This window comes from Hemicordylus capensis, chromosome 1 (genome assembly GCF_027244095.1).
Source record: "Hemicordylus capensis ecotype Gifberg chromosome 1, rHemCap1.1.pri, whole genome shotgun sequence".
NCBI classification, from domain to species: Eukaryota; Metazoa; Chordata; class Lepidosauria; order Squamata; family Cordylidae; genus Hemicordylus; species Hemicordylus capensis.
In genome coordinates, this window is record NC_069657.1 from 409,571,128 (window position 1) to 409,593,770 (window position 22,643).

General features: G+C 43.7%; 1 protein-coding gene across 2 annotated transcripts in view; it reads left to right on the plus strand.

The window, feature by feature from the left end:
* Nucleotides 1–22,643, plus strand: part of ENAH (ENAH actin regulator) — a 159,849-nt gene that overhangs the window by 85,473 nt on the left and 51,733 nt on the right. The window contains exon 4 of one of the 2 annotated variants that reach the window (XM_053307795.1): nucleotides 4,998–5,086. In XM_053307795.1, the coding sequence (XP_053163770.1) occupies nucleotides 4,998–5,086 (89 nt within the window). Of the gene's footprint in view, nucleotides 1–4,997; nucleotides 5,087–9,464; nucleotides 9,583–22,643 lie in introns of those variants that run through there. The other variant, XM_053307785.1, reaches the window with a different exon arrangement.

Genomic DNA, 22,643 nt, shown 5'->3' on the forward strand with positions numbered 1-22,643 from the left:
CTCTCCAGGAGGGGACAGGAAGCCCCATTACTAGATCAATTTCACTTGTTTTTCTCTGGATGTGGACCAGGCTTTGTAAAGATGCACATTATTTGAGCAGTGAGGCTGTTGTGTATTTGTGCCTTCCTGTCAAGGAGGCAATCGTTAGATCTCTTCTGAAGAAGCCTGCATTGGATCCCTCAAGGTTAAACAACTATTGGGCAAGGTAATTGAGAATGGTGGCCTCCCAGCTCCAGGCAGTCTTGGAAGAGCTTGACCCATTTCAGACGGGCTTTCAGGTGTGCTATGGGGTGGAGATTGCCTTGGTTGGCTTGATGGATGATCGCTAACGGGGAGTTGATGGAGGAAGTGTGACTCTGTTGGTCCTTCTGGATCTCTCAGCGGTTTTTGATACTATCAACCATAGTATCCTTCCAGAATGTCTGAGGGGGTTGGGAATTGGAGGTACTGCTTTGCAATGGTTACACTGTCTTCGGCTCATCTCTAACAGCTTTTAGAAAGGCAGTCAAGGCACATTTATTCACCCAGGCTTTTAATTAGATACTGTTTTAATACTTGGATGATTTTTAATAGTTTTAACATTGTTTTAAATTTTAAATTGTTGTGTTCTAACCTTTTTACTTGTTTTTATTGTTTTGTTGTAAACGGTGCAGAGACTTGCATTTTGGGCAGTATACAAATATGTTAAATTTATTTATTTATTTATTTATTAGATTTATATACCGCCCTTCCAAAATGGCTCAAGGCGGTTCACAGCATGATAAAAACAATTAAAACAAATTAACAATTTAAATCAAACTATTAAAACACAAAAAAACCAATAAAACAGCTAAAAGCCCTGAAATCAGGGCAACAATTTAAAACAGTTAATCATTTAAAACTGGTCTGGAAGGCCAGACCAAATAGGTAAGTTTTACCAGCTCTCCTGAAGGACAGCAATGATCTCAAATTACAAATTCCTGCCAGGAGTGCATTCCACAGCCCAGGAGCAGCTACAGAGAAGGCCCGCCTCTGCGTTGCCACCAGACGAACTAGTGGCAACTGGAGACGGACCTCCTCAGATGATCTTAAAGTGTGGTGGGGATCATGTAAAAGAAGGCGCTCTCTTAGATAACTTGGACCTAAGCCGTTCATAAATTAAAAAATAATAAATAACCAGCACCTTGTATTCAGCCTGGAGACTTATCGGCAGCCAGTGCAGCTCTTTCAAGACAGGAGTGATTTGGTCTCTCCAAGATGACCCAGAGACCAATCGGGCTGCCGCATTCTGGACCAACTGAAGTTTCTGGATTATGTACAAAGGCAGCCCCACATAGAACACATTGCAGTAGTCAAGTCTAGAGGTGTCCAGCAGATGTACTGTTGTTCTGAGGTCATCAGCCGAAGCTGATAAAAGGCACCTCTGTCCACTGCCTCAACCTGGGACATCAGGCAGAGGTTTGTATCCATAAGCACACCCCCCCCCAGACTGTGTACCTGTTCCTTCTGAGGAATTGTGACTCCATCCAGAACTGGCAGATCAAAATCATGTCCTGAGTTCTGACCTTGCACAATAAGTACCTCTGTCTTATCTGGATTCAGTCTCAGTTTGTTATCTCTCACAGCCCATCACCACCTCCAGGCAGGCATTTAGAGAGGTTATGCCTTCTTTGGATGATGTTGATGTGGAGAAAAAGATTTGGGTGTTATCAGCATACTGATAACACCCTGCACCAAATCTCCTGATGATCTCTCCCAGCGGTTTCATGTAGGTGTTAAACAACATAGGAGACGATACGGAACGCTGAGGGACACCATACTGAAGAAGTAGGAGTGGAACCACTGCAAAGCAGTGCCTCCCACCCCCAACTCCCCCAGATGCTCGGGAAGGATACTATGGTCGATAGCATCAAAAGCCGCCAAAAGAACTAACAGAATCACACTTCCTCTGTCAATTCCCAATTGGAGATCATCCATCAGGCTAACCAAGGCATTCTCCACCCCATAGCCCACACGAAAGCCAGTCTGAAGCGGGTCTAGATAATCAGTTACATCTAAGACTGCCTGGAGTTGGGAGGCTACCACCCTCTCAATTACCTTGCCCAACTACGGAAGGTTGGAGACAGGCCTATAGTTGCTTAACTCTGAGAGATCCAACGCAGGCTTCTTCAAAAGAGATCTAATAATTGCTTCCTTAAGGCAAGGAGGCATCCTGCTCTCCCTCAGAGAAGCATTTATGATCTCTGCTAGGCCTTCTATAACACCTTTCCTGCCAGATAGTAGAAGTAATGTTGGGTTATAACCTATAAAGACCTGAACAGCGTAATCCAGGGTATTTACTAGAACTTCGTCTTCACCATGTGCCCCATTGCCCATTGAGATCATCTGGAGAGGTTCGTCTGCAGTTGCCCCCAGCTCAGCTGGTGGCTATACAGAGACAGGCCTTCTCTGTTGCTGTCCCAAGACTCTGGAATGCACTCCTTACTGAAATAAGAGCCTCCCCATCTCTGACAACTTTTAGAAAGTCTCTAAAGACACATATAGTCACCCAAACCTTTTAATTATACTATTGGTTTTAAATTATTTTAAGGTTTTAATTTCTGTGTTAATTGTTTCTATTGATTGATTGGTGGATTGATTGATTGTTTTATGTACTGCCCTTCCAAAAACGGCTCAAGGTGGTTTACATCAAAATAAAATCAATTAAAATAAATTAACAATCAGCATCAAATCTAAAATCAAAAGTAAATCAATTAAACAATTAAAATCATTTAAACAGCGTCATTTAAAACCAACATTAAAAATTTAAAACCATAAATCTAATTAAAAACCTGGGTGAATAAATGTGTCTTCAGTGACTTTTTAAAAGTTGCCAGAGATGGAGAGGCTCTTATTTCAGCAGGGAGTGCATTCCAGAGTCTTGGGACGGCAACATAGAAGGCCTATTCCTGAGTAGCCGCCAGACGACTTGGCGGCAACCACAGACAAACCTCTCCAGATGAACTTAACAGGCGGTGGGGCTCAGGGTGAAGACATTCTCTTAAATACCCAGGGCCTACGCTGTTTATGGCTCTATAGGTAATCACCAGCACCTTGTATTTTGCTTGGAAACGTATCAGCAGCCAGTATAGTTCTCTCAACGCAGAAGTAATATGGTCTCTCCTAGATGACCCAGAGACCAACCGAGCTGACACATTCTGGACCAGCTGTAGTTTCTGGACTACGTACAAAGGCAGCCCCATATAGAGCACATTGCATTAATCCAGCCTAGTGGTTACTAGCATATGTACTACTGTTTTGAGGTCATTCATAAACGGATGCAGCTGGTGTATCAGCCTAAGCTGATAAAAAGCACCCCTGGCCACCACCTCAACCTGGACACCAGGGAGAGGTTTGTATCCAGAAGCACCCCCAGACTGCATACCTGTTCCTTCTGGGGGAGTGTGACCCCATCCAGAACCAGCAGATCAAAATCTTCTCCTTCACCTGCACAATAAGTACCTCCATCTTATCTGGTTTCAGCCTCAATTTTGTTATGCCTCGTCCAGCCCATTACTGCCTTCAGGTAGGCATTTAGGGAGGTTATGCCTTCTCCCGATGGCGTTGACATGGAGAAATAGATTTGGGTGTCATCAGCATATTGATAGCATGCTGCACCAAATCAGCTGATGATCTCTCCCAGTGGTTTCATGTAGATGTTAAACATCTCTGGAGACAGTATGGAGCCCTGAGGGACATCATAGGAAAGTTCAAGTTTTGAAGAACAACAGTCTCCAAGGGACACCATCTGGAATCTGCCCTTGAGGTAGGAGCGGAACCACTGCAAAGCAGTGCCTCCCACCCCCAATCCCCTCAGACATTCCAGAAGGATACAATGGTCGATAGTATCGAAAGCTGCCAAGAGATCCAAAAGGACCAACAGAGTCACACTCAGGCTGAGCAAGGCAGTTTCTACCCCATAACCCACCTGAAAGCCAATTTGAAATGGGTCTAGTTAATCAGTTTTCTCCAAACCACCTGGAGCTGGGAGGCCATCACTTTCTCAATCACTTTGCCCAGCCATGGAAGTTTGGAGACAGGCCTGTAGTTGTTTAATTCTGAGGGATCAAGGCAGGCTTCTTCAGAAGCGGTCTAATGATTACCTCCTTAAGACAAGGAGGCATTCTCAGAGATGCATTTATAATCTCTACCAGGCCCTTTACAATAAGCCATGTTGGGCAAGGATCAAGAGGACAGGTGGTAGGTCGTACCATTCAAAGCGACTTGTTCACATCCTTAGGAGTCAAAAACTGCAAATGACCCAGAGTCATCATATAAGAGAAGTTGCTGGACACCTCACATCAGACTCTGTAACAATTGTGGAGTTTGAATCTTAAGTCGTACAGAAGACGAGAGATTTTGTTCACAAAAAACTCATTAAAAATGTCACAGGGAGTAATTGTTGGTTCCAGATACCGATTCAAGGGGGAAGGGGTGCACATTAGCCCCTTCACAACCTGGAACGACTCTGGACGTGAACTTGCAGATGCGATACGGGAGGAAAGGAATCGCTTCTATGCTGCATGTATCGCCTGAGCATAAATCTTCAAATGTGCTCTATATAATAGTTTCTCGGATTCCAGTCGAGTCTCTCTCCACTTGTACTCTAGTTGTCTACCTCACTGCTTAAGCCTCTGTAGTTCTTCCATATTCCAAGGGGCCAGTTTTGAAGCGGGTTGGAGAAGATGGTTAGGAGCGATTGTGTCCGCTACCCTGGGCATGATCATGTTGCTGTAAACCACCCAGAGACAAAGGTTTGGGGTGATGTACAAATAAAATAAAATAATTTTAATTGTAACAATTCAGGTATGACTATTTTATTCTTTTTTTGATTGATATGTTATTTAGGTAGGTTCTCAAGTCTAATCTTGTTCCCCAAAGCATTGTTTTAAAAATGTTGGATTTGGAAGTATATAGAGTTCATGAACATGTTTATGATTAGGCTGAAGTGTAACTTCTTCTTTACTTTTTTTTTTAAGGTCCAACGTTGCCTCGACAAAATGCACAACTTCCCCCACAAGTGCAAAATGGCCCATCACAAGAAGATTTGGAAGTCCAGAGAAGGCGAGTATAGTTGTACATTAAACACAACTATTTTGATGATTATTATCATTCTATAGTCAATATTTGACTAGGTTCCTTAATGCAGGCTTTTCCAAGCAATATTACAAAATTATCCTTGCAGACATCATAGGTTCACATACAAAGTGATGCCAATGGAAGTTAGTACAAACAACTCTCTGGGCCACTGCAGCTTTCTTAGCATGCCAAAAACACATTGTTGAGGGCAGTTATGTGGACTATGTCTTGGATGGTTGCAGAGGAAAGGAAAAACCCTAAAAACTGGTGGAGCTTTTCTAGCAGGCTTCCTCAGCCCGGCTTGTGGGCTCTCCTCCTGCCCACTTACACCTTGGCCCATATCCCTGCCAAGAGTCCTCTGACCCTTTTTGTCAGGCTAAAGGGACCATAGTGGTGCTGAGAGCTGCTTGTACTAACATTCGTACACTATATATGTAAGCCACAATGTATGAAGTGATTCATAAAAACCTCATGTTGCAAAGTAATCCATGTTTCAAGTAAAATTGGTGGCAATTCATGTATAGTTCAGTCTGTACATAGAAGTGATGGCAAAATTTGTAGGCAGATGGGAAAGGGAAGGCACGTGTGTTCCTCCCTCCTTTATGGAGCCTCTGGCTCGGGTTGGTAAGGAGAGGGGAGCGTGTGTGGCGGCGAGTGGCCGGGGTAAGCAGCTTTCCCCACTTCTCATCACCACTGCCTTGGGAATGCATCTTATCCTCCCAAACTGGTTCGCCCAAACTGGGTTCATTTGGTCTGCGATTGAAACTTTGAGTCAGCCCCAGTTCAGTGCAAAGTGGTTCGGGATGAACGGTTCGTGCACACCCCTCGTTTTGGACCTGCACTTCGTACAGTGAAGTCAAAATGTTTCATATGGTCTTCTGAGGCCATCCAAGTGCTAACCAAAGCACAGAGTTGCTTAGCTTTAGAAATGAAGCTACTTTTGACACCTTCAGAAAATCCTCTTGTTTTATGGCAGGGCCTTATAGTACAGGAGAAACCTCAGTATTCATGGGGGTTTCATTCTCCACTACTACTGTGGATATGGAAACTGTGAATATTGGAACGTTGGCGCTATGGAAATCCGGAGGTTAGGTTCCCAGAGGTTGGAATAAGTCTCCCAAATGGGGTAAAAGGATGTAGAAATGTGGGGGGAAGTGGCCCCCTGAATTGTTTTTTTAAAATGGCCAAAAATAGCCCCCCCCTTTTTTCAAAAGGAGCCATAAAATGGCTGCTAATCTCAAAATGGTGGCCAGAAATGCCCTCCGAGGTCATTTCCAACCACCCTGACCCACGGATATACAGGTGTCTATTACTGTCCGTGGATATGTGAATCTGTAGTGCTGGATCTGCAGATAGCGAGGTCATTTCCAGCCACCCTGACCCACGGATATACAGGTGTCTATTACTGTCCATGGATATGTGAATCCGTAATGCTGGATCTGCAGATATCAAGCTTCTACTGTATAAGGATTCATTTTGTATTTAGGATTTTCAGATTGCTGTGTAGGTGGGAGGCCCTATAAAATATTCTAAAGAACATATATTTGCATTTTTATTGCCTGAAAGTTGAAGTCTTTGCAATGTTCAGATGATTTTCTTTCTGGTTTTTACAAGACTTGCATTTTACTGCTTGATATTAATGGACCTAATAGAACTGTACTTAAATTATTTATCTTACTTAAATTGAAAAATACAGGCAAAGTTCATCTTCAGTGTTTTAGAAATCTACAAAGTAGTTAATATCAGATCTGTTGTCCAGAATTGTCTTGCAAGAACTATTTTTATAAGATGGTATTGGCAGTCAGAACAATATTGTTATATTGCAGGATGTTATTGGAATAGACAGCTTTCCAAAATTAATTTGCTAATCACCCTCCCCCGATGACCACTGGGATTTTTTCTTAAATTTAATATAATTTGACAATTTAGAAAGGATCTCCTATACATCTAGAACTATAAAGCCTCTGTGAGGCACTGCTGAAGGAGCTGGGTACAGCAAATCTAAAGAGATGGAGATTGAGTGGATTAAAGCGGAGGGATTCATATATTTAAAAGGATCTCAGGAAGGAGAATTGCAAGAGAGGAATAGTTGATTTTGTTTGTACCCTGCCTTTCTTCAACACAAAGACAGTGGCATAATGCCCCCATCCACCAAGGATGAGTCAAGAACTACTAGTTTTAAATTATAGGAGACCATCATTAGGGTAGAAACTCTCATAAAAGCAGTTTATCACTAAAATTAGCTGCCTAATGTACCTGTCCCACTTTAGACAGGGAGAGAGATTAAATTACTGTTGTCCTTCTGACTTTGATTCTGTAACTTAAGTATAACATACAGACTGGTGTGTTGTTGTTTTTTTAAGTAAATCCTCATCAATCCTATTTCAAGTATGTTTGAGTTAAATCAGACTTTGTAGTGTATGTGTTTGTGTGTGTGTATGTCTGTATTCATTGAGAAGGAGAGGAGAGCTGGTCTTGTGGTAGCAAGCATGACTTGTCCCCTTAGCTAAGCAGGGTCTGCGCCGGTTGCATATGAATGGGAGAGTTGATGTGTGAGCACTGTAAAGATATTCCCCTTAGGGGAAGGAGCCGCTCTGGGAAGAGCAGAAGGTTCCAAACTCCCTCCCTGGCATCTCCAAGATAGGGCTGAGAGAGATTCCTGCCTGCAACCTTGGAGAAGCTGCTGCTAGTCTCTGTAGACAATTCTGAGCAAGATGAGCCTATGGTCCAACTCAGTATATGGCAGCTTCCCCCCCCCCCCCTGTATGTGTGTGTGTAAAAACATATATATGCAGTTGGTATTCCACTGGAGCTGGAGGGCAGGGCAGCTAATGGTACGCAGAGCCAGGGTAGCAACAGGCTTTCATTTGAATCCATGGCTGAGAACTCTAAAACTAAAGCTCCCCTTTATCACTATTACAACTCAAGCATGTACATGTTTAAGGGTAAAGTGTGCCATTGAGTTGGTGTCAACTCCTGGCGTCCACAGAGCCCTGTGGTTGTCTTTGGTAGAATACAGGAGGGGTTTAACATTGCCTCCTCCTGCACAGTATGAGATTATGCCTTTCAGCCTCTTATTCCTAAGTAAATTCCATTGAGTTCAATGAGTCTTGACTCTCAAGCGAGCATAGAATTGCAGCCTTAGTCTCTTTTACAGAAACACACACAACCATACAGACATGCATAGAGATAGATAGATAGTCGTTTTCTCTCTCATACACAATCTCTCCTCCCACAGCCACTGCCCCCACCCCTAAGGGAAATAAGAGGATTCAAGTATATGAGAGATCACACCCTTATCGGAGCAAGAGAGAAAGGTGGTGGGGGGGGGAGAGGAACTGATAACACCCCATCCCCTCCCTCCCCCCATTGCTTGCTATCTCCACTTCAGTTACAGGCACTGCAGATAAAAGTTTCGAACACACAACTTTTCATTTTAAGGAGCCGAAAATGTACCCTGAATGTCTTTTTCTCTTACCAATCAGTAAGGTTTTGCATCCCTGTTCTGTTGGGGATAAGAAAAAGCAAAAGAAAGCTTTGAGGACAGCAAAATATCTCAGGAATGGTAAGGGGGAAAGGGAAAGAAGAGACATGGGGGCAAGACTGCTCATCTCTGACTGCAGCCTTTTCTTCTTGCGTCGTCACTGTGCAAGGCAGCAATTGGACAGAGCAGCTACTCTTCCAAAACAGGATTATCAGTGGGTGTTGTTGGAGATGTCCTAATATAAGACAAAAACACATGTCCTAAGTGAGTTTTAAACCCCTCTTGTATTCTACCAAAGAAAACCACAGGGCTCTGTGGGCGCCAGGAGTCGAAATCGAGTTTTTCCTGGAGAGGTGACAGCCACAGCCAGTCTTCTGTAGCCTGACTGGTGGGAATCATGGGAATCATTGCTGCAGGTTTCCATTTCTTCAGCAAAGAAAAGGTAGGGGGTTAGGAGAGAGTGAGGGACTCCTGAATGGTGAGAGGACTGGATATATGATACCCCTCTCAAATCTGAAGCATATATTTGTCATGCATGGAGTTGTCTCCTATTTGGCATGCACAAATGCCTTTCAGGAAAGTAGGAAATAACAGGTGACAGAGAATTAAACTTACTGGGCTTACTGAGTGAGTTCTAATGCATTCTGAATTGAGTGTAACATCTGAAATTTATTTAACAGTTTCTGAGAATAGTGTAATCTTTTGCTTTAAAATAGAGCCTTAGTTCATGCTATACCTTTGAATGATTAGTAATGTTAATATAGATAGCATCATCATAGTTAGAAGTGGTACAAATGTCATGAATGTCAATCAGTTGCTATATCTTGTTCCAGTTAGCTCATTGAGTTAATGTCTATAAATAAAGTAATTACTGCAGGCTTCTGCTTTATAAAGAGGACAACTAAAAGGATAAGTGTACAGACTACAGAAACAATGAAAGTGTATAGGCCTCCCCTTATTCTTCAGAGGTATAATGGACCAAAGGTTGATCGAATTCTGTTGTAAGTAGTTGAATTTATTTTCTAAGCAAGTTGAATTAATATTAGGCCATTTTCACACAAGCAGCCTAACTAATCAATTGAAAGCTAGTGAAAATATCCAGAGCTTGAGAATATCTTCAGTGACAACCCTGTACATATAGGCATATGTATGTCCAGATCATGTTACAATAGATGTCTGTAACCAAAACAAATTGCCTAGCCATGTCTACAGCAACATTCTGCTGTACGGTTTTTCATAATATATTAGCTCGATATGTATTTGTCTTACTACTCATAATATGAACATTTAGACAGATGTTACTAATCCATATTTTGGGGTGATCATGGAATTAATGACATTATTATGGTCTTATAAACCCCCTACCCCTCCTTTATTTAAAATTAGCAATCCTCAGCATAATTTGAATAGCTTTAAACACGACAGACTGATTAACCCTTTGTATTTTGAAGAGCTTGATAGTTTCGTAACTTTCCCCTTGAATCACCAGTGCAAACTCAGTGTGCAAGTGATGAGCAAGTAGAGTTGATGCAAGGCTTGTAAATAGTTATCCAGTTATATGTTAGAGCTGCTTTCAGATGACTACGAACGAAAATGTGTATCACTTGGAAGAGTACTTTCAGGCTGCTGATGTGGCAACAATGAATTGAACTGGGATATGCAGACAGGCAGACTCATGAGAAAAAACGGTGGGCCAGCAACTTTTGTGCACTTATTTGAAAGGCTGTTTTAAGCTGTCTTAGTAACCTTCTTTACTTTGAACTACTATGATCTGGGAATTGGTGCTTCTAGCAATTACTGTATTAATGCCTGGTATACTTTAGGTGTTAGAATGGAGTGCCCTCCTTTATTTTGGTAGGTGTGGGGAATTCTCCTAGTAGCTTTGTGCTTAGAACAGTTCAGGACTGACCTAAGGAAAAATGGGGGGAAATTTGAGTTTGCAGTCTCAATTTTTCTAGTGTGAAAAGATTAAAAATGTGAAGTGCTACAGCTTTGGAGACATAATAAAAACCAGAATGTTCAGATTTCAAGACAGTAAACACTTTTGTTCTGAAGTAAGATCCGAATCACTTGGTTTTTGAGATTGGGTTTCCTCTTTGACACATCACACTATAGCTGTTGCTGCCAATTTTCAGTGTCTCATCATGTGCAGTGCCTCAAAGGGAAAAACTACAGGTAGTCAGTATGGACCTTGAAACCATATTGCTGCAACCAGAAGAATCCTGGAAATGTGGGCTACATGTAGCTCTTTTAGCTTCTTACAAACTAGGGCATATTTGGGGCCAAATTGGATGATATGCTTTTCTGATGTCTTATGCCACTAGGAATCCACATATAAGCACAATGTTAGAAAAGACATACACTTGTAGGCCCATACTAAATTATTATTCCAGATAATATCCAGGAACCAACCATGTGATCTGGGCCTATGCATATTGGATGTTATGCAAATATGACTCTTCTAACTTGACTGATTGATTAAGTGCCATCAAGTCGGTGTCGACTCTTAGCGACCACATATATTCTCTCCAGGATGATCTGTCTTCAACTTGGCCTTTAAGGTGTCTCAGTGGTGCATTCGTTGCTGTCATTGCTAACTTTATAGTCCTGCGTAAATTCTAGTGACATAAGGCGCGGGACAGACTCACTAGATGAGATGTGGAGGGAAGCTGTGTTACCCCACCATGTACAGAGCAGCAATTTGGGTTAGAGTATTATCCCTTTTCAGCCAGCTAACCTTCAGTGTTCACTGTACGTACCCTTTGGTAGAGTATTTTCAAAGATGCAGGTGCAGTGAGCCGTACAGAGCCAAATTCTGTGAATTAAACAGGAAGATATGTACAAAAGTATAGTATTTGTGAGCTTGTTCTAAAAGAAATGTAAACATTCCTACAAGCAATCTGTCCTGTGTTTTTTTAGATGGAGTAGGAGATTAGGGTACAAACGCTTCTTATTTTTGTGGGCTTTCTAGTTGCTGCTTCTGTTTGCTGCTGCTATTTCATTTTTGGTTAGGGACTATTGAGTTGTTTCATTGTATAATTGGATTATTTGTATATTAGATTAGCCACTGTGATTACCATGATAGAGAGGTGGGATATAAATGTTTGAAAATAGACTACCAAATGTCCATTTAGATTTTAGTTCATTTTTCTTAATTGCATTTCCAACAGGCGTTTTTGCTTTCTTTCAGTGGGACCTGAATGGCCAAGATAATCTTTTGCTGAAGAACTTTGGCTGGAAATAGTCAGAGTTCTTTGTTGTGCCAAAACACCTATTTAATGCCTTTCTTCCAAATGCAAATGGCACAATGGGGATAGGTAGTGATTGGTCAGGAATAAATGGTCACATATCTGACTCAATGCAAAAGATATGCTTGCAATTCATAGACAGATAGAGGCAGCAACATGACCAACTCTGAATGCTTCGCTTGTGTTTATTGAAAGCCCAAGTAATAACAATAAAACAAGGAATTATCACATTGCAGGGTATATTATAATGAACTATAATAGCACAAGCCCTTGCCCTTTTACATCTTCCCTGGCCTGTGGCATTGACTTGGTATCCTAAGGAGTCATTCTGTGAGCAGTAGGTTGCAGTGCTGTGCTTTGCCCGGTGGGGTGGGGTTGGGGGCTCCTCTGATGGAAATGAAGCCTTCTTGAGCTGCTGCACCATCTTGGAAGGCATCCGAGAACACTGGGAAGTGTAACTGTTCCCAGTGCATTCGTCCTAGAGCTCTTAAGAGAAGGCTCTGTTAAGAGAAAGTTCTTAAAGGGCCCTCCCTGCACTGTCCACCCTGGAGGTCAGTACAGTAGGAGATGTCTCTCACACTGAAGGTGTTTTGCCAAAGTGCCCCCACTTGAAAAATATTGAAGATCACTGACATAGGTGGTTGCTGAGGGAAGCAGGGATTAGTGACAATCCCCCACCTTGTGCAAACAGAACTCTTTCCATTTGTGGAGCACCACCTTAAGATATATAAAATATCCTCAAAGCCATCTGTTTTGTTCTGAATCACTGGTCTTGAAATATTCCTTTGGAAAATCCTTCCTGCATGAATTCTGCACATTGCAAAGGAGTCTAGGAGATTTTCTAGGCTACACACATGGTTCATATGGATGCTAATCTGTCCTGTTGAGCTTTGCCTTTGCACGCTACACTCAGCATTTCTCTGGAATTGTACACTATAGGGAATGGTCAGAAATGTTAGTCAAGTAGTCTTTCAGGGAAAGTTGTACACTGATCTTACTGAGGAACCTCTAATAAGCTTCCTAAGAAAACAGTTTGAAAATGGAGTATTAATGGAGGACAAGTCTATCTAGAAGCCCAGCGGAGGAGAGGAAGAGTCCATCCGCTTCCAATCCAGTGCTGGCTGGGGTGAGAGACCAGCAGTGTTCCCTCTAAGGCATGCGCATGTGCACGTGCTCACACATTTTCTGATGTCCACTCAGTTAATTTTAGATCCCGCTCAGGTTGAATCAGAAAGGCCGCACTCAGTAAAGCCCCACTCTGAATGCACATGTGCTCACACTTCCTTGAAACTGCTGCCCAGAACAAAACTCATCCTGCACACAAATGAAAAAAATTAGAGAGAACACTGGATGGGTGCTGTTGGCGCCATCTGCTGATACCTGCCTGCTCCTGCTTCCCCTGTGAGGCTGCGGCCTGCTGCCTCTGTGTAATATCTGTGGGGAGTGTGTGCAGGACTGGAAATGGTTTCTGAGTGACTCAGTGGTTCCTGGGGTCACCTGCACAGCTTTGGGCCTTTATAGAAACGCTGCCTGTGGCCTCTTTGGGGAGCCACTTTGGGGGATAGTGAGGGCGAGGCTGTTTGGCTCAAGATGTGGGTTTGTAAAGGTGGGTGGGTATTTTAATTCGGCTTCTTTTTGAAATCCTGGGTGAGTTGAGTTTTAGTGTGTCTGGGTCTGTCTGGAGATGGGGAGACAGGAGGTGTATCCACTGATTATGAGGCAGTTATTCCAGTGGCGGTGAGGAATAGAAGTAACATTGACAGGTCAGCAGGCCATTGCAGGGGAAGGGAAGTCAGAAACTTAATTGCTGCCTCCCCTTCTGGCTATCCTACCAACTCTTTGACCTTGGAAAGCAATGCCAACCATCCACAGAGCCTCGTATTGCTCCTTTGTAATGCCAGGTCGGCCCAGAATAAACCTGAAATCATCCATGATCTGATTCTGGAGGAAAGGGCCGATCTGGTATATATTACAGAAACTTGGTTGGGGAAGCTGGTGGCCCAGTCTGGTCCCAGATTCTCCCTCAGAGGTACTCTGTTGAGGAGCGGGGGTGGGGATATGGACAGGGAGGTGGAGTGGCTGTGGTATATCCTCTATAATAAAGCCCTAAGTGAGTGTCCGTGGCCTTGGAACGTTGGGGATCTGCGTCCCTGTCTCCCAGAACAGTCCAAGGGAGACACGACCGCCAGCACCAGAAGAAGCCGGGGAAGCACTGCGAAGGCAGGGAAGAGGCGGCGGGGGAAGCCAGCCGAGGTGGCGGCGGAGCCGCTGCCGAGGCCTGGTGGCGCCGATGAAGCCGGGTGGGGGGGAAACCTTGGGGCCTTTGCCCGGCCGGGAGACTGGCCGCGGCATGGAGGCTGGCGGCGGCGGGGAAGCGGTGCAGTGGCTGCGCGCGCTCTCGCATCTCCTTCGCCACACGCTTACCGGCTCAGCCAGCGAGTAACTGCCTCTGCTGCAGCGGCGCTTGCTCAGCACCGGGACTACTTTCCACGCGCCCTTCCACCCTCCGCCGCGCGGGATTCTTCCAGCGCCTGGGATTCCCTTTTTCTGTAAAAAGATGGCGGCAGTGGGGAGAACAAGAAATGATACGAAGTACCCCCAAACTCCTCAGCCCCGCGTCTCTCAGGGTACCCAGCTGCAGTGCACGATGGGGAAGAGGGAGTCGCGGAAGGATTCGGAATCGTACTCTTTAACCACCTGCAGAAGTGAGGCCGAAGTAGGCGGAAGGAGACTTGGCAGAGGAGCAAATTGAAGCAGTACTCGGAGGCGTGGTAGAGTGCGTCTTTGCAGCTTCATATCCCCCTTTGAATCTACAGGGTTAACTAAATTACAGTGCCTGCCTGTGCTTCATCCACGTAAACCGTTTTTGTCTCATTCCTTAAGTACACAGCCGATCCAACACGGAACTAGAAGCACGCACCTCAGTGCATCAGTGTGCTTATGTGCACCCAACCCTGCATAGGATAGGACTGGCTATCTAATATCGATAAGCACTGGACAATGGGGCTTCTAAATTAATGCCTTTATGACTGCAGCCTGGGTAGCTCAGGCAAATTGTCTCTGTGTTTCTCAAGATGGGTGCACTATTCGTAGCACTGCGGGTATGCGAGACACTCAGGCAGGGGGCGCGAGACGATGGGAAAGCGGACCAGCGAGGAGGATGGATGCTGCTAGCGACTGCCTGGAATTAATCCCACGTTTGCTCACTCTCTTTTGCTGCTTCTCGCCCTCCTTCCTGATCTCTCTAGCTTGCCTTGCCAGGTTTGACCTATTCACTAGGACTGAGATGCAAGGATGGAACTGTGAACAATTTTGTGCCAAGGAGAAGCACCACAGAAAGAATAAACTGGGGGCCACTGATTGGCAGCAAGTTCAGGATACAAAAGCTGAGTTAGCAGATTTTCTGTCCATACCCTCTTTGTGGCAAGTTCAGATGAGGACAGCCAGCCATGGTCCCTTATTGCAATTGCCCTCAATCTGTGGAAAAAAACATCACTGTGAGGGCTTTTTGTGGGGGGTATATAAGGCATACCTCTTCCACCAAACTTCCACGTTAATTTATAGACTGCTCACGTTGTTGATCTGTTTATTGTTGGTTTTTAATTGTATTTTTGTTATGGTAAAGTGCTTTGAACAAAACAGTATATCAAAATTTAACTAAATAAAAGGATGTGTCTCTTCACACCATTCATAACTAGTGGATGGATTTCACTATTACAAGATGTAATAATGGTCACTAGCATAGGTGGTTTTTATAAGGATTACACCAATTATGTGTCTGCTAGCAATGATAGTTAAATAAAATCACCAAAGGCAACACCAGGCGCTGAGAACAAATAACCTCATTGAAGTTTCATGCTTCCATGCCATTCTCATGAGCTTCGCAGAAACATCTTGCTCTTGGCAACAGAATGCTCGACTAGATGGAGCTTTTGGTTTGATCCAAGGCAGTTTAAGTTCATTAAGCAAGTACGTTTACTTACTGTGGATTATCCCATAGATTTAAATACAAATTGGATTGTGGTTTTTGAAATATATATTTCAAGTTTTTCATTCTCAAAATAGTGTGATTAAAAACACATCTGAACACAAGCATGCTAAACCTATACTGACAATCTCTTAAAATTGGAATCAGTGTCCCATTGCCAAGCAGTGAGTTAAAGGGCTGCTTTTGTATGTAAATAAAGAACCATGAGAAAAAATATTTGAGGCTGCACATTATAAATATCCTATATAATAAAAGCCTTGCGTGTGATCCCGTGTAGGGAGGGAAAGTAGGAAAGAGAGAAGTGAGGAAGGAAGGAAGAAGAAAGAAAAAGGAGAAAGGAATGAGGGAGAGGGACAAAAAAGGGGGGGGAGGGAGGAGCAGCCAGCCCCAAAGAGCGAGCCCGTTAAAGAAAAGAAAAAGAAAACAGAAAGATGGGAGTGAGAAGAGGTGGAATAAAGGAAAGAGACGGAGAGGGAGAGAGAAGAAAGGAAGGAAAGGACACAGAGAAAGAGGGAGAGAAAAGGAAGGAGTCAAAGAGAGAGAGAGAAAGAAAAATGGAACGGAGGACGAAAGAGAGAGGGAGAAAGAATAAAGGAAACAACAACAAAAGGTACTAGCGCCCGTTATTTTAACGGGCTTAAAAATACTAGTAAGAACAATATTTCCCTTGCCAGGATCCCTCTCGAAGTGTATGGCCATATTGAATGTGTATACCTAAGTTTGGGGACCAGGGATAGACTGGGACTTTTGTTGGTGTACCAATCACCCCGCTACCCAATGGAGTCCCTAGCTGAGCTGACTGAATTGGTCTTGGGTTTGATGTTGAAGCCTCCCACGCTTGTGGTGCTGGGAGACTTCAATGTTTACTTTGGGGCCAATTTGTCCGGGACGGCTCTGGAGTTCATAGTGGCCATGACAACTATGGGCCTTTCCCAAGTAGTCTAGGGATTACTGCAATCCGCTCTATGTGGGGCTGCCTTTGTACGTAGTCCAGAAACTGCAATTTGTCCAGAATGCGGCAGCCAGGTTGGTCTCTGGGTATTCTAGGAGAGCCTATATTGCCCCTGTGTTGAAAGATCTACAGGCTGCCGATACGTTTCTGGGCAAAATACAAGGTGCTAGTGATTATCTATAGAGCCCTAAACAGCTTAGGACCTGGGTATTTAAGAGAACGTCTTCACCATGAGCCCCACTGCCTGTTAAGTTAATCTGGAGAGGTTCGTCTGTGGTTGCCGCCAACTCGTTTGGCAGCTACTCGGGAACAGGCCTTCTCCATTGCAGCCGCTGGACTTTGGAATGTGCTCCGTGTTGAAATAATAGCCTCCTTGTCTCTGGCAACGTGTAAAAATGTTCTATTTATTCACCGAAGCTTTTAATTAGGTTTATAATTTTAATATTTTTAGTACTTGGTTTTAAATTATTTTAATTGTTAATTGATGTAATGTTTTTAATGTTTTTAATTGTAAACCGCCCAGAGATGCAAGTTTTGGGCGGTATAGAAATATTTTGAATGAATATCAGTGCCTACTAGTCTTGATTACTAGAGGCTGCCTCCAGGTTCAGATGCATAATGCCTCCAAGTACCAGTTGCCGGGGGGCAACAGTAGGAGAAGGGGGTCTTCATCTCCTGCTTGTGGGATTCGAAGAGGCAGTTGGTTGACTACTGTGGGAACAGGATGCTGGACTAGATAGGTCTTGGGCCTGACCCAGCAAGGCTGCTCTTCTGTTAGGAATTTGGAGGTTCCTAACCTTTTCAGGGAAATGCTTGACTAACAAGCAGAAGGTTGCTGGTTCAAATCCCCACTACTATTATATCGGGCAGCAGCGATATAGGAAGATGCTGAAAGGCATCATCTCATACTGCGCGGGAGGCGGCAATGGTAAATCCCTCCCGTATTCTACCAAAAGGAAACCACAGGGCTCTGTGGGCGCCAGGAGTCGAAATAAACTTGACGGCGCACTTTACCTTTAACCCTTTCTTAACAATTGTACCCCTTCTTTTGCAAACCTTCAGCTCACGTATTTTTGTTCCTTCTCTCTCTCCTCCTCTCTTGTATATCTCCATCTCCTGGAAGTACTATACCCCTGTTCTAAATAACTGATCTAGTAGTTTCTTAGAGCTCTTTTCGCTAGACTAGGAGTGAGTCCGAACCGGTCCGGCAGCCATTCTAAAGAATAGCCGAACTGCCGGACCGGTTCGGCGCTTGCTGGTTCGGGTCCGGGTGGGGGGTATTGCTTTAAGGGCGGGAGGGCTTGCTTACCCCTCCTGCCTCTTTACTCCCTCCAGCGCCCGTATTTAATAGACTAATGGGGCGCTGGAAACCAGCCGCCCCCGCCGCCGCCCCCCCTGCCGCGAGCAGATTTCTCCAAGAAGTACCCATACCCCTGCCGCCGCCGTAGCCCACCAGCCCTTCCTCCCTCCCTCCCAGCTGCCTGCCCGCCCGCCCAAGTCCTCACCGGAATGCTTTGTTAACAAACGAGAGGAGCTCTCAGACAGAGCTCCTCTCGTTATGAAGGCCTGCTGCAGAATGAAGGGGCTTCGCGCGCGCGCGCGCATGCGCGCGCCACAAAAGACGCCGATCTCCGGAGGCCCGGTCTACCCGGCCGGGAAAAGGCCGGGTAGACCGGGCCTCCGATCGCCGGAGGCCCGGTCTACCCGGCCCTTTCCCGGCTGGGTAGACCGGGCCTCCGGCGATCGGCGTCTTTTGTGGTGCGCGCATGCGCACGCAAAGCGCCTTCATTCTGCAGCAGGCCTTCATAACGAGAGGAGCTCTGTCCGAGAGCTCCTCTCGTTTGTTAACAAAGCATTCCGGTGAGGACTCGGGCGGGCGGGCAGCTGGGAGGGAGGGAGGAAGGGCTGGCTGGCTGGCGGGCTATGGCGGCGGCAGGGGTATGGGTACTTCTTGGAGAAATCTGCTCGCGGCGGAGGGGGGCGGCGGCGGGGGCGGCTGGTTTCCAGCGCCCCGTTAGTCTATTAAATACGGGCGCTGGACAGGGCAAAGAGGCGGGAGGGGTAAGTAAGCCCTCCCTGCCCTAAAAGTAAGGCCCCCCCTTCGGTGCTGGTCCGGAGTGCTCCGGACCGTGCACATCCCTACGCTAGACTCTTATGGTGCGGTTTTATTAGGCCATGTATTTATGTTTGGTAAAATGCAGTCTATTTTTTAACATGATCATTGTCCTTCTATTGTAGTCCTAAGGATCCTATTATCAATTACACCTTGCAGCAAAATATATTCTCTTGTGACATGGTAATTATCTTAAGACATGAAAGCTACTATATATCAAGAGAATAGCTATTTAAATAACTTGAATTGATTGTGTAATCAAGAAAATTAGTTATCGCAAGATGTTAAATAACCTCATTTTAAAAAAACACCTTTATCTTGATTACAGTATCTAGAAATCTGGGCCATAATTCATTATTGTGTGGGGTGTCTCCCCCCCCCCCTTTTTTTAAAAAAGTAGGTTAGGATACCAGAAATAGCTGAAGGGACTTTAAGAAAAAGGTGTTGAAAGAAACTGTAGCTTTGTGGAACAGCTTTAATGCCTTTTCAAGACTGACCATTTTCAGAAATGTCAGGCATTTAATACTACTGGATATATTCAGCTTCGCCAGCTTTAGCTCTGTCTGTGTTTAAGGGTGTACACAAAACTGGTTTGCCCAGAGCATTTAAGTCCAAACTGGACTCGAACCGAACTGTACATTTTGTCACCCCCAACGAGGGGCTCGGCTTGAACTTGAGCCGGTTTGGGGGCTCTAGAGTAGAGATTTTTTTTTAACTTACTGCCAGTTTCAGCCATGGCTTTTCGGGGTGCTGCTGCGGGGGGGGGCTCCAACGGTTCCCCCTCCCCCTTGGACAATATCAGCTACCATTGGTTGTTAACTTAATATTGAAAATCCTAGTGTTCACTACCAAACTGATCTTTGCAGGGTAAGTCCGCCCCCCACCCCTTCCAAGTTCTGTCTTTGAAAACTATAGCATAGTTTCCAAAGACAGAACTTGGAAGGGGTGGGGGGCGGACTTTCCCTGCAAAGATCAGTTTGAACCTGGCGGTAAGTTAAAAAAAAAAAGTTTTAAAAGAACCTGGCGGTAAGTAAAAAAAAAAAAATCTCCACTCTAGAGCCCCCAAACCGGCTCAAGTTCAAGCTGAGCCCCTCGTTGGGGGTGACAAAATGTACAATTCGGTTCGAGTCCAGTTTGGACTTAAATGCTCTGGGCAAACCAGTTTTGTGTACACCCTTAAACACAGGAACTTCTGTGCACTTGAAAATGAACTTCTGTGCACGTTAGGTTCTTTATAGCATAACCTAAAGTGCACAGAAGTTCATTTTCCAAAAAAGATAGGGAATTTGCATATTGTTTCTGAATTTTTGTTACTGTATTCAGTAATTTCATAAGTGTAAACTTTCATTCTGTTGAATTTTATTAAAAATTCTACGCTCTTAAGAATTTTTATTTTAAAAACCCACTAAAATAAACTTTAAAATGAATCTGATCTTCTAAAAATCTTGATTTATAGAAGTTAACTATTAATATTCCTCCTCTGCTCTAAAACAGGACAGGATAAAAATCTAATTAATATTTTGGTTAGTATTGTGCTGCTTCAGCTGTTGAAGCTCTACTATTAAAATGTTTCATTTTATGTATCCATTCATATACCTGCTTTGACTGCCCTGCAGGACACAGATATTAGCATATATTGGGATAGGGCTGTAATCGGATAAATTGACTGATAAGTTTGATTGTGCCATCTGTCAAATCTGAAGAGAAACCCAGGAAGCTTAACTAATGAGAAAGCTGCTGGCATCCGTTAGGGCACTTTAGGCTATAGCTAGACTCTTGTATCCTGTTGTGGAAGGGATCTTCACTACCCCGTTTCCTTGCTACCTTCTGGGGTTTCAGACCTTAGGAAGTAATTATGAAGGTCCCTCTCGTAACTAGTGGGTTCCTGGTTGCATCTGAGTCTGAAGGTTTTGGTGTTGAATGCCTGGTGTTGGTGTTGAATGGTAAAACCACCACCGTCCAGAATCTGATCTTGGATGAATGAGCCAACCTGGTGTGCATTACAGAGACATAGTTGGATAATGTGAGTGGAGTTAATTAACCCAGCTTTATCCACCTGAGTTGTGAGTGGCTCAGGACTTTATGGTTTCAATGGCAACCACAGGTCTCTTTCAGTTGGTAGCTGACCGCACTCATTCAGCAGATCACACACTTTGATCTGGTGTGTTGTGCTATTTTGGATGATTATGTTCCCTTGTGGAGAAACTTGAGTTTCTTTGTAATGAACAGATCCTTACATGGTGAAGGAAGTTTTAGCTTACTTGAACCTTGACCTCTACAGGGATGGAGGACAGAAGAGAGTGATGTATCTGGATGGTTTCTGGATGACCCAACTCTAGGATAGGAGCATAAGTAGATGGAAATACTTAAAAAACAAAAACAAAAAACAACCCAGTATAGTTTGCACTGTACTGTTAAAATTCCCAAGAGACAAATTGTGCAGGAAATCAGAGTTGTGCTGATGTGCAACTTGGATTGTTGTACAAGCGTGGATTATTTGACTATTCATAATTTGAAAAGCAAAAAATAGGCCATTGAGAAAATTAGAATAGTAAATGTTTAGAATTGCACAGAATAAAAGTGGGGAAATTAAAACTAGCTAGTTTAGGTGGCAGGGGGAATCAAGGTGAACTACATTGACAAATAATATTGTAAGTCAATGGAAGCCTTTGCTGCCCTCTGTTGATCAGTCTGGTGCAAAGGAATCAGAATTTACTTCTCAAATAGTGTGCTTCAGTAAATGACAAACACATGAATCATTTATGTGAGGTATCTAATCATTAAAACCTAGTGAAAAGTTTTTAATCTTCAGTGGTTTGATGCTAAGACTTGCTGTGCCAGCAAATCAGTGCAAAAGATGGTGCATAGCTATTGCTGCATCTGTGTTGCAACACACAATATTGCATAGGTTTACCATCCCTGAACACTAACGTAAAAGATTTGATAGATATTTCTAGTCTTCTACAATAATTCACCACCCAGAGCCTTTTGGATGGGTCAGTATAGAAATGTAATAAGTAATAAATAAGTGTTGCATCTAAATCCCTTATCCATCTACTTTTATTGGTATTTTCCTTTAAGTTCACTTCCATTATCCACCTATATATTTCTGCCAGCAATCCATTGCTATTGCAATCACTCTTAATTTTTCCAACAGATCACTTAATTAGTAGCTCCCTTGTGATTGCTGTATAGGGAAATGCCGGAGCTATGAATATTGATAAAAAAGAGGTGGTGTCCACAACTGGCAGTATGAGATTATGTTGTTCCCTTCAACAAACCCTTTGAAGAAATATATTCTCTTAGTTTTCCAAATGTCAGAATTGGTTGACTTTAAATTATATGTTGGATCTTTGATTACTAATACCAGTTGTGAAATTTCAAGTTCTGATTTTTCCCCTGTCCCTATTAAGAGTTATTGGACTTCGTATAGGTATCAATTTATTGCTTGTAATCTAGAGCGTTTTTAAAAAAGCTATGTTTCCCTAATAGTACTAGAACTCATTATTTAAGCAATGCTAGGCCTTAGCATTCCAGAAAGAGCTACTGGTTTTGCCAACAAATATAAGCAGCTGCCTCATAATCTTCAGAGCTTTCAGTGTTCAGTAGGTACTGCTAACCTTCCTTCTAGTGCCTGTTATGGTAGTTTATTGTCTCCAACCTGTGGCTTTTAGCCTCAAGCATCAATCACAATTTTTAAAAAGTAAAAACTTAGATGCAAATAGCATTTTAGTTGATATTCTGGCAGGTCATGACAATAC